A 13,002-nucleotide genomic window follows, 5' to 3' on the forward strand; every position below is an offset into this window, starting at 1 on the left:
TTTTTCACCCAGAGAGTTGTGAATTTGTGGAATTCTCTGCCACAGAGGGCAGTGAAGGCCAAATCACTGGATGGATTTAAGAGAGAGTTAGATAGAGCTCTAGGGGCTAGTGGAATCAAGGGATATGGGGAGAAGGCAGCACGGTGGCGCAGCGGTAGAGTTGCTGCCTTACAGCGAATGCAGCGCCGGAGACTCTGGTTCGATCTTGACTACGGGTGCCCTCTGTATGGAGTTTGTAAGTTCTCCCCGTGACCTGTGTGGGTTTTCTCCGAGATCTTCGGTTTCCTCCCACACTCCAAAGACGTACAGGTATGTAGGTTAATTGGCTGGGCAAATGTAAAAATAAAATTGTCCCTAGTGTGTGTAGGATAGTATTAATGTGCGGGGATCGCGGGGCGGCGCGGACCCAGTGGGCCGAAGGGCCTGTTTCCGCGCTGTATCTCTAAATGTTAAAAAAAAATCTAAAAAGGCAGGCACAGGTTACTGATTTTGGATGATCAGCCATGATCACAATGAATGGCGGTCCCGGCTCGAGGGGCCGAATGGCCTCCTCCTGCACCTATTTTCTGCACCTAGAGTAGGGGAATCGGGAACCAGAGGACATAGCTTTAAGGTGAGGGGTACAGAGGGTGGTGGGTGTAGGGAATGAGCTGCTGGAGGAGGTAGTTGAAGCAGTTATGATTGCAAAGTCTATGAAACATTAAGACCAGGTACGTAGATAGGACAGGTTTAGAGGCATATGGGCCAAACGCAGGCATGTGGGACTATTGAAGATGGGTCATGTTGGTTGTCAGAGGCAAGTTGGGCCGAAGGGCTTGTTTCCGCGCTGTAAGACTCTGTGACTCTATGAGTGATAGAGTTATACAGCATGGAAACTGGCCCTTCGGAACCAACTGGTCCACGAGTTGCCTGACTAAGTTGCCTGAGCAAGTTAGTTCCACTTTCTCGTGCCTGGCCGATATCACCAAAGCCAATATTCCCAAATAGATCAACAGTTCTAGATAACATCATTGAGATAGTTCTGGATCGAATAGTTTGGAGTGAAAGTTATCATCCTTGGACAACTGCTGGATTGTCCTCTGGACAAACTAGTGTATTAATTTCTAAGAGCGTTCTATGTTCTTGCCATAACCACAGGAATTGCTTGGACTTATTTCTTATACACATTTGAATTCATTTTTGCATTTGGAGCAGCAGGAAATCTAAACCATGGATCAAAATGATCTGAATAAATCCATTGAGATTGATTGGAAGATGGGCCGTATTTACCCGGTGTGTGGCATTTCCTTAACTATCACCTGAGGATTCTCATTCACGGTTTATTTTTTTTCTCAGTAATTGCAAAGTACATGTTGGCCACTTCCAGCTGTGAAAACCTCATGCTGTTGCCAGTTAGTTGGCCTTTTGAGATACAAGCTGATTATTGAATATAATAAAGGCAAAAGTTCATCCTCTCAGGATTTAGAGTAATGGGATGCAGCCATATTCTTAACTGCAAACAGCAATCTATCTCTCCCTCCTAACCCCATTCTCCTGCCTTCTCCCCATAACCCCTGATACCCGTATTGGAGGATGATAGAAGTTTGACAACCGGGATAACATAGGACTAGTGCGTGATCGCTGGTCGGTGCGGACTCGGTGGGCCGAAGGGCCAGTTTCCACATTAAATCTCTAATAGAGATTGGGATAAAACTAGGTCCCTGGTGCTGTGAGGCAGCAGCTTTACCAGCTTCTCAACTGTACTTGAAAATATATAAAAGGATAAATACATTGTAGTTTGCTACAGTGATACAAGGACTGTTTCTTACAGTCACAGCTCCGCCCAGCCCATATGTAAGCATCGCATTAACTCTATAGTGTCCAAACTGTAGCAGAATACAAGGTAATAACAGAAAACATAGAAAATAGGTGCAGGAGGAGGCCATTCGGCCCTTCGAGCCTGCACCACCATGCAATATGATCATGGCTGATCATCCAGCTCAGTAACCTGTACCTGCCTTCTCCCCATACCCCCTGATCCCTTTAGCCACAAGGGCCACATCTAACTCCCTCTTAAATATAGCCAATGAACTGGCCTCAACTACCTTCTGTGGCAGAGAATTCCACAGATTCACCACTCTCTGTGTGAAGAAATGTTTTCTCATCTCGGTCCTAAAAGACTTCCCCCTTATCCTTAAGCTGTGACCCCTTGTTCTAGACTTCCCCAACATCGGGAACAATCTTCCCGCATCTAGCCTCTCCAACCCCTTAAGAATTTTATATGTTTCTATAAGATCCCCCCTCAGTCTTCTAAATTCCAGCGAGTACAAGCCGAGTCTATCCAGTCTTTCTTCATATGAAAGTCCTGCCATCCCAGGGATCAATCTGGTGAACCTTCTCTGTACTCCCTCTAAGGCTAGAACGTCTAATAATAATATGCAAAAATAACTAATAAACGCAAAATGGCCCCTACACATAGTTTAGTTTAGTTTATTGTCACGTTTACCACGGTACAGTGTAAAGCTTTTGTTGCGTGCTAACCAATCAGCGGAAAGACAATACATGATTCCAATCGAGCCATTCACAGTGTCCAAATACAGGATAAAGGCAATAACATGAACAGCATTCAGTGCAAGATAAAGCCAGTAAAGTCCGATCAAAGATAGTCCAAGGGTCTCCAATGAGGTAGATGGTAGTTCAGGACTGCTCTCTGGTTGTGGTTGGATGTTGTGGGGAAATGCCAAGAAAAATTCATTCTGCATTTAGCCAAGTTGCGTTTAAACTCTGGAGCAAGCCGTGGAGACATCAAGCTGTTTCTCTTTGGCCTGGGGTGTGGGCTTTATTCATTGTTTAATTCTATCGAAGGAATGGTTTTTCAGAGATTTTCAGTGTCATATTTACCAAATCGAAGAATGTAAAATGAAGTAACTACTGGGCATTGGAGTGAGACAGTTATTGTCTCATAACAATGAATTAGTAATAGCTAAAATAAAGGATCATATTGTTTGCAGGATTAAGGGCAGCTTTGTCTCAAATGTTTGTTTCTCTACAACATGATAGCCTTGCAGTCTGCGCTAAAGATTGTGACGATTTACTTAACTACATAATTAAAAGTAAAGCCAAGTGCAGCTTCTGTATTTATCATTCTGAGGTTCAGACTTTATCTCAAATATTAATTGATTGCAAATGTTGTCTGCAGTGACTTTTAACTCAGTTGCAATTGCTTCTACATGAAGTATTTCTTTGTATTTCCAACACTGGTGTTCAGTTTAGTTTTTTTGTTGGTTTAATAAACAGACTCGACAGCTTTCTGCATATGTAATTATTGGCTTTGAGGTTATGTTGTCAGGCGTAACATTCCGCAGACAGCGATAGAAAGAGCTAGATATTGAGCCTGAGAAAGATGGGTAAACAATCCGCGTTGGGTGAAGTCGTAGCGAGATGTTTCCTTGGAGTTCCCTTTAAATCTCCTTCTACACTTCACGCTGCCTTGGCAAGGCTACCAGCGTGATTAAGGACAACTCCTACTCCCTCTTCTCTCCTCTCCCATCGGACAAGAGGGTGAAAAACGCATACCTCCAGATTCATTGACAGTTTCTTCCCAGCTGGCATCAGGCAACCTGAGGGATAACTTTTTTTACACAAAGGGTGGTGTGTGTATGGGACAACCTGCTAGAGGAGGTAGTTGAGGCAGGTACTTTCGCAACTTTTCAGAAACATTTAGACAGGTTCACGGATTGGGTAGGTTTAGAGGGATATGGCCACAGGCAGGCAGGTGGGACTAGTGTAGATGGGACATGTTGGTTGGTGTGGGCAAGTTGGGCAGAAGGGCTGGTTTCCATGACTCTCTGACTCTAACTGAACCATCCTATCATCCATCAACTAGTGTGTGGTCCTGACCTCCCATCAACCTCATTGCAGACCTTCGAACTATCTTTAATCGGACTTTACTGGACTTTATCTTGCACTAAATGCTATTCCCTTTATCCCCTATCAGTACACTGTGGACGGCTAGATTGTAATCATGTATGTGTAGGAAAGAACTGCAGATGCTGGTTTAAATCAAAGATAGACACAAAATGCTGGAACAACTCAGAGGGACAGGCAGGATCTCTGGAAAGAAGGAATGGGTGACGTTTCGGGTTGAGACCCTTCTTCAGACTCTGAAGTCTGAGGAAGGGTCTCGAACTGAAACGTCACCCATTCCTTCTCTCCAGAGATGCTGCCTGTCCCGCTGAGTTACTCCAGCATTTTGTGTCTATCTTGTAATCATGTATAGTCTTTTCACTGTCTGGATAGATGCAACAAAAAAGCTTTTCACTGTACCTCGGTACACATGACAATAATAAAACAAAGCTCAACTAAGCCTTTGTAGACAGACAAGTGAAGCCTCCAACACCAATTTAAAGACCCCTCACCAACAAGTGGTTTACTTCCTCTTGAAGAGTGAACTAATCTGAGCTCCCTACAACAACGCCAGTTCCACCGGATACCGAGAGCTAACGGAGCAGCTTCATGTCTCCCTGAAGGCCAACTCCCAGTACTCCTGCTAACCCATCCATCCACATCTTCCTGCTATTTTTGACACCAGGCCCTGCACTGACTTCCCCACCATCAAAGGGATCGACAAGAGTTGCTGCCTCAAAAATGCACCCAGCATCTTCAGACACCCACGCCACCCTGGCCACACTCCCATTTCACTCCTGCCATCGGGAAGAAGGTAAAGGAGCCTGTAAACTGTAACGTGCAGGTTCAGGAGCAGCCTCTTCCTCCAACTTGCCCACGCCGACCAATAGGCCCCCAATAGTCCCACCTGCCCACTTTTGGCTCCAAACTATATGGACTTGGGGACATTATTTTTTACTTTGCACTACTACTGTCTATTTATTTATCAGTTTTTAAAAAAATATACTGAGCTTTTTTGTTAATTTACAGAGTGATGTGTTTACATATCTGTTGTGCTGCTGCAAGTAAGAATTTCATTGTTCTGTTTTGAGGCATATGACAATACAACACGGTTGACTCTCTTGTCTTGCTGAGCCACAGCCTCTTGCAGTCTTCCAGGTCCATTTACTTGATGGCAATATGATGTTAGAAAAGGCCCGATCCATTCTCGGTCATCTTCAGTCCATGTTGGGGCTACACTGTGTTTATGATCTTGAGTGAATGTTGGGGTAATCCAGATATGATTGATTTTTTTCATGTGGTCTTTACATTGTGACCCTTGAGCTCCCAGAACAGAGCAAGCCTAAATTCCTGATGTTCAATTCTACAACATTTTCTGAATGCTCACCAACATGTGTCTGGACATGGAGATGGAGTCCATCCTCCTTTGGTGCAGTAAACAAGAGAAGAGAGGAGACAAGACAAACACAAACTGCTGCAGTGACTCAGTCTGTCAGGCAGCATCTCTGGAGAAAAGAAACTGATGATGTTTTGGGTCAGCACCTTGGCTGGAAGCAAGTCTGAAGAAGGCTTCCGACCCTTAAACGTCACCTGTTCCTTTTCTCCAGAGATGCTGCCTGACCCGCTGAATTGCTCCAGCACTTTGTATCTATCTTCAGTATAAACCAGCATCTGCAGTTCCATCTTACTTGCGCGACATGCACTTGGTGGATGGAAGGACCTTTTTCCATGCTGTATCTCCAAACTAAACTAAATGAACTGTTAATTTGGATTCTTATTTGTTGGCGAGTTCCATTGATATGGTTTGAGAATATACTCGCAAAAATGCCATTATCTCTTTTTGTAATTAGGATGTATCAAGTAATATGACAAAGAATGGGCGGTAAACGCATTGTGCCCTTTTGGAAGATTTCAGAAATATATCTGATAACGTATCATTTGATACTATGCATTATTCCCTGTTCTTTAAATGGGGAGCCTTATACATGTATGCATCCCAATGATTTGAGGAGGATGAGAGGGGATCTTATCGAAACGTATAAGATTATTAAGGGGTTGGACACATTAGAGGCAGGAAACATGTTCCCAATGTTGGGGGAGTCCAGGACCAGGGGCCACAGTTCAAGAATAAGAGGTAGGTCATTTAGAACAGAGATGAGGAAAAACTTTTTCAGTCAGAGAGTTGTGAATCTGTGGAATTCTCTGCCATGATCACATTGAATGGCGGTGCTGGCTCGAAGGGCCGAATGGCCTACTCCTGCACCTATTGTCTATTGTCTATAATGTGTGGATCCCAATTCCAATAGGGGATGCCTGGAGGTCTGTAACAAATTTGGAATCTATTCATTTTGAGAGCAAATGCCTTCAAATCACTTCAGCCCTGAAATGTAGCCTTTTGATTCTTTGATTCACTTATTATTTACGACATGTTCCAGTCTTGGCGGTAGTTTATTGCCAGACTACCGCTGGGAGACGAAAGGTTCTTCCACAAGCTTCTGAGAGCAGTGGTGCTGCGTTGGAGTTGCTGCCTTACAGTTTAGCTGCACGAAATCTAGTTGAATCATTATCTTAAACTAGATTTGAGGTAATGATCAAAAGGCACGCTCTCCTGATGCCCAAACATTGGGTGACGGAGTGGTGCAGCCAGTGGTGCAGCCAGTGGTGCAGCCAGTGGTGCAGCCAGTGGTGCAGCCAGTGTTGCAGTGCTAATTGTTTAGATGCCGGAGCGGCCGCTGTTAAATTCCCCGCTGTTTATTTTGGTTTGTTTTTTCAGGGGTGCAGGAGCACACGGTGAGCTCCGGAGGCACTGCACCCGTGGGTGCACCCGTGGGTGCAGTTGGTTGAACCGCTGCATCACAGTACTGCATCACACGTGATTTTCCACCAGGTGCTCTGGTTTCCTCCCACATCCCAAAGACGTGTGGGCTTGTAGGTCAATTAGCCTCTGTAAATTCCCCTTGGTGTGTAGGGAATGGATGCGAAAGTGGGATAACATTAAGCTAGTGTGAACGGGTGATCGATGGTCAGCGTGGACTCGGGCCGGAAGGGCTGTTTCCGTGCTGTGTCTATAATCTAAACTAAACATTGGGAGCTCATGTGCTATCACAGGGGAAAGATTCTTTGGGCTGATGTGTTCCGGTGATCCCTACCTCCCTCTCTCCCCCACCCCACCAAATGTCAGTAAACCACCCAAAGTAATGTACCTCAACCCACACACACTCCTGGTACCAGTGACAAGACCTGCAAAAACCCAACTTGGGCAAAAGTGTGAATTGTGAAATGCTGTTGCTAATTTTGAGAGCCATTAGGGATTTAATCCATCAAGCAAGCTTGGAACACAAACAGTGTAAACTCCAAAGCAATATTATAGCTGGAGAGAGAAAATAGTACACGTGGTAAAAGGAAATATAATGTAATTTCTGTTTAACTTTGCTTAATAATCATTGGTGCAGCATTATTTCGCCAGCTGTGTGATCTTGTACGTGGGAATATCAAATTATTGTTGTTGGTTCATAACCAAATGGTGATAACCTCAACTTCAACTTTAATGAGTTTAGGGAGTGTAGGAAAATACCTGCAGATGCTGGTACAAGTCGAAGGTATTTATTCACAATATGCTGGAGTAACTCAGCAAGTCAGGCAGCATCTCAGGAAAGAAGGAATGGGTGACTTCAGGTACAGACCCTTCTTCAGACTGATGTCAGGAGGGTGGGACAAAGGAAGGATATAGGTGGAGACAGAAAGGAAGATAGAGGGAGAACTGGGAAGGGGGTGGGGAAGAGAGGGACAGAGGAACTATCTAAAGTTGTAGAAGTCAATGTTCATACCGCTGGGCTGCAAGCTGCCCAAGCGAAATATGAGGTGCTGTTCCTCCAATTTCTGGTGGTCCTCACTATGACACTGGAGGTGGGAGGGGGAGGGGCAGTTGAAGTGCTCAGCCACCGGGAGATCAGGTTGATTAAGGCGGACTGAGCGAAGGTGTTGAGCGAAACGATTGCCGAGCCTGCGTTTGGTTTCGCCGATGTAAAGAAGTTGACATCTAGAGCAGCGGATACAATAGATGAGGTTGGAGGAGTTGCAGGTGAACCTCTGTCTCACCTGGAAAGACTGTTTGGGTCCTTGGATGGAGTTGAGGGGGGAGGTAAAGGGACAGGTGTTGCATCTCCTGCGGTTGCAGGGGAAAGTGCCCGGGGATGGGGTGGATTGGGTAGGAAGGGACGAGTGGACCAGGGAGTTACGGAGGGAACGGTCTCTGCGGAACGCAGAAAGGGAAGGGGATGGGAAGATGTGGCCAGTAGTGGGGTCCCGTTGTAGGTGACGGAAATGTTGGAGGATGATTTGTTGGATCCGTTGGCTGGTGGGGTGGAAGGTGAGAACGAGGGGGATTCTGTCCTTGTTACGAATGGGGGGAGGGGGAGCAAGAGCGGAGCTGCGGGATGTAGAAGAGACCCTAGTGAGAGCCTCATCTATAATGGAAGAGGGGAAGCCCCATTTCCTGAAGAATGAGGACATCTCTGATGCCCTAGTGTGAACACCTCATTTCTGGTTAGACGGAGGCGTAGACGGAGTGGGAGTAGGGGATAGACCTTTTGCAGGGGACCGGGTGGGAAGAAGTGTAGTCCAGATAGCTGTGCGAGTCAGTGGGTTTATAGTAGATGTCAGTCACTAGTCTGTCTCCTGTGATGGAGATGGTGAGGTCCATAAATGGTAGGGAGATGTCAGAGATAGTCCAGGTATATTTAAGGGCAGGATGGAAATTGGTAGTGAAGTGTATGAAGTCAGTGAGTTTTGCATGGGCACAAGAGGTAGCACCAATGCAGTCGTCGATGTAGCGGAGGTAGAGTTCGGGGATGGGGCCGGTGTACGCCCGGAACAGGGATTGTTCGAAGTACCCGACAAAGAGGCAGGCGTAGCTAGGGCCCATGCGAGTGCCCATAGCCACGCCTCTGGTTTGGAGGAAGTGGGAGGAGTCAAAGGAGAAGTTGTTAAGGGTAAGAACCAGCTCTGCTAGGCGGAGGAGAGTGTTAGTAGATGGGGATTGGCTGGTTCTACGGTCGAGGAAGAAACGGAGGGCATCAAGACCATCCTTGTGAGGGATGGAAGTTTAATGAGTTTAAAGTTGACGCAAGAGACTATTATCACAGATGATTCTCAAGCAACTTTGGGGAGGCACAGTGGCGCAGCGGTAAAGTTGCTGCCTTGCTGTGGCAGAGACCTGGGTGTAATCCTGGCATTGGGTGATGCCTGTACGGAGTTTGCACGTTCTCCCTGTGACTGCCTGGGTTTTCTCCGGCTGCTTTGTTTTCCTCCCACACTCAAAAGACGCACAGGTTTGTAGGTTAATTGGCTTTGGTAAAATTGTGTAGGATAATGTTAGTGTGTGGGCTGATCGCTGGTCAGTGTGGACTTGGTGGGCCGAAGGGCCTCTTTCCATGCTGTATCTCTAAAGTCTAAGGCCTAAACTGTATGTGCAGACTTGAGGAGATATGAAACTTTTTATCTCATTACAACATTCAATGGATTTTGTTTCACATTGCTTCACTTTATATATGATTAACCTTCAATTGAATGCATTATTTGAACCAATCACTGCCTCAAGGTTTTTATGACTCCACAATTAAAATCAAAATATTAGATTACTGTAGTCAGATGATTCTATCATTCATATGATGTACAACAATCTCACTATTAATATATTTCTCTTAAACATTGAGCACATAAATAACTGGTAATAAATCCAGAACAAGGGGCCACAGTTTAAGAATAAGGGGTAGGCCATTTAGAACGGAGATGAGGAAAAACTTTTTCAGTCAGAGAGTTGTGAATCTGTGGAATTCTCTGCCTCAGAAGGCAGTGGAGGCCAATTCTCTGAATGTATTCAAGAGAGAGCTAGATAGAGCTCTTAAGGATAGCGGAGTCAGGGGGTATGGGGAGAAGGCAGGAACAGGGTACTGATTGAGAATGATCAGCCATGATCACATTGAATGGCGGTGCTGGCTCGAAGGGCTGAATGGCCTCCTCCTGCACCTATTGTCTATTGTTTATTGTCTATTGTCTAAATATTAATCTGAAGCTGATTCACAGAGTGTGGTAGTAACCATTCTGTTCTCACTTGCTTTTCAGCATGTTTGTTCCGATACAATGGACTATCATTTGTCTACCTCATCTTTCTCCTCCTTATTCCACTCTTCTCGGAACCGACAAGGAAGACAATGCAAGGTAAGGCACATTGTATGGAGTTGCCTCACCTCGTGACCAAAGGGTGCAAATAAAGCTGAGCAACATACTTCCTTCTGTTCAGCTTCATTGGAAAACCATGAAGTTAAATCAGTGCCTTTGGTACACTTGTGTGGCAGCAGGAAGACCACGGAACAAGTACAGGAAGGATGGATTTATTGCATTTTCAATAGCTTGTAATTTTATGCCAGGTCTTGCCTCTCTGGTGCAATGTTTTGATCTTAGCTCTTTGACTGCCGACGGGCACGGTGGCTCAGCGGTAGCATAGCTGCCTTACAACGCCAGGGACTCGGGTTCGATCCTGACTATTGGTGTTGTCTGCATGGAGTTTGTGTGTTCTCCCTATGACAGCTTAGGTAGCTAGGTTAATTCCCAGAATGGCGGGACTGTCATATGTTGAAAGACTGGAGCGACTAGGCTTGTATACAACTGGAATTTAGAAGGATGAGAGGAGATCTTATCGAAACGTATAAGATTATTAAGGGGTTGGACACGTTAGAGGCAGGAAACATGTTCCCAATGTTGGGGGAGTCCAGAACAAGGGGCCACCGTTTAAGAATAAGGGGTAGGCCATTTAGAACTGAGATGAGGAAAAACTTTTTCAGTCAGAGAGTTGTAAATCTGTGGAATTCTCTGCCTCAGAAGGCAGTGGAGGCCAATTCTCTGAATGCATTCAAGAGAGAGCTAGATAGAGCTCTTAAGGATAGCGGAGTCAGGGGGTATGGGGAGAAGGCAGGAACGGGGTACTGATTGAGAATGATCAGCCATGATTACATTGAATGGCGGTGCTGGCTCGAAGGGCCGAATGGCCTCCTCCTGCACCTATTGTCTATTGTCTATTGTCTATTGTCTATTGACCGCATGGGCATTCACCGGGTGCTCAGGCTTCCTCCCACACTCCAAAGATGTACAAGTTTGCAGGTTAATTGGGTTCGGTAAAATAGTTCATTTGTTCCTGGTGTGTAGGATAATATTGGTGTGCGGGGATCGCTGGTCGGCGCGGGCCCGGCAGGCCGAACGGTCTGTTTCCGCGAAGTATCTCTAAACTAAACTAATGGAAAAATATCTACTGGAGAAAGGTTTTCCATGTCAATGAAAGGTTTCAACGGCAAAATGGAAACCTGCAAAAGTTGTGTATTGCTTCACTGTTGAACGTTCGTGGTTTCATTCATTCAACCACCATTGCCGAATAAGCTTCAGTTAATTCTTCTAGATGGACACATGGAGATGCAGGGAATGGAAGGATACGGATCATGTTTTGGCACAGGAGATTGGTTTAACCTGGCATCATGACTGACGAGGGCCTGTCCTGTGAATGAATGAATGAATGAATGAATGAATGAATGAATGAATGAATGAATGAATGAATGAATGATATTCTATTACCACACGTGACATGTCACAGTGAAATTCTTTGTTTTGCACACAAGGTATGCAAAGAGTCGCCACATATAGGGCGCTGTTCCACATGTTCTAACTTCTAGGTTCTATGCTGTGCTATGTTAACATAGAAACATAGAAAATAGGTGCAGGAGTAGGCCATTCGGCCCTTCGAGCCTGCACCGCCATTCAATATGATCATGGCTGATCATCCAACTCAGTATCCCGTACCTGCCTTCTCTCCATACCCCCTGATCCCTTTAGCCACAAGGGCCACATCTAACTCCCTCTTAAATATAGTCAATGAACTGGCCTCAACTACCTTCTGTGGCAGAGAATTCCACAGATTCAACACTCTCTGTGTGAAAAAAAACATTCTCATCTCGGTCCTAAAAGACTTTCTCCTTATCCTTAAACTGCGTCAGACACCCATGTTAAATGGATGATGCCTCCAAAACCCTCAGGTAACGAATTGGGCTTGATGGCAGGAGGTATTTCTTTTCCACACAGAATTTTAGTTCAGTTTTATTTTCAGAGATACAGCATGAAAACAGGCCCTTCCGCCCACCAAGTCCACGCTGACCAGCGATCACCCACGCACTAGTTCTATCCTACACACTAGGAAAAGTTTACAGAAGCCAATTAACCTACAAACCTGCACATCTTTGGAGTGTGGGAAGAAACCGGAGCACCCTGGGAAAACCCATGCGGTCACAGGGAGAACGTGCAAACTCCGTACGGACAGCACCTGTAGTCATGATCATACCTGGGTCCCTGGCGCAGTAAGGCTGCAAATCTACCTCTGCACCACGGTACCCCCCAGTTTCTGGAACAACTTGACGGATGTGTAACAAAAAGCTGAAAATGTTGAGCAGGTCTGGCCATATCCATGGAACATAGCTAACAGAATGTATGGTTGTGCGGTTGATAAAGCCATTGTGTCACAGCGCCAGAGGGCCTGGGTTGGATCCTGAACTCAGTGGAGTTGGCTCATTCTCCCTGTGACTGCATGGGTCTCCTCTGACCACTCCATTTTCCTCTTGCATCCCATAAATGTGTGAGTTCCGACATCGATTGATCACTATAAATTGCCCACAGGGAATAGGTGAGTGGTAGAATCTTGGGGGAGTGAGAGTTAATGGGAATGTGGGCAGAATATTAAAAAATGATAGAATTTACGTGCAGGCATAAAAGTTAATAATAACATAATACAATATTATAGCGGATAGTGGAGTCAGGGGGTATGGGGAGAAGGCAGGAACAGGGTACTGATTGAGAATGATCAGCCATGATCACATTGAATGGCGGTGCTGGCTCGAAGGGCCGAATGGCCTACTCCTTCACCTATTGTCTATTGTCTATATTATATTATAATGTAATAATAATAGTGTATTACACCAATCAGCCAAAACATTATGACCACTGACAGGCGAAGTGAATAACATTGATTATCTTGTTATATTGGCACCTGTCAAGGGGTGGGATATATTAGGCAGCAAG

The 13,002-nt window shown here is 45.4% G+C and overlaps 1 protein-coding gene across 1 annotated transcript in view; it reads left to right on the plus strand.

Annotated features, from left to right (window-relative positions):
* Positions 1–13,002, plus strand: part of LOC144593200 (piezo-type mechanosensitive ion channel component 2-like) — a 482,240-nt gene that overhangs the window by 100,819 nt on the left and 368,419 nt on the right. The window contains exon 2 of the mRNA XM_078398688.1: positions 10,009–10,104. Coding sequence (XP_078254814.1) covers positions 10,009–10,104 — 96 coding nt within the window. The remainder of the gene's footprint in view (positions 1–10,008; positions 10,105–13,002) is intronic.

This window comes from Rhinoraja longicauda, chromosome 4 (genome assembly GCF_053455715.1).
Source record: "Rhinoraja longicauda isolate Sanriku21f chromosome 4, sRhiLon1.1, whole genome shotgun sequence".
Lineage (NCBI taxonomy): Eukaryota > Metazoa > Chordata > Chondrichthyes > Rajiformes > Arhynchobatidae > Rhinoraja > Rhinoraja longicauda.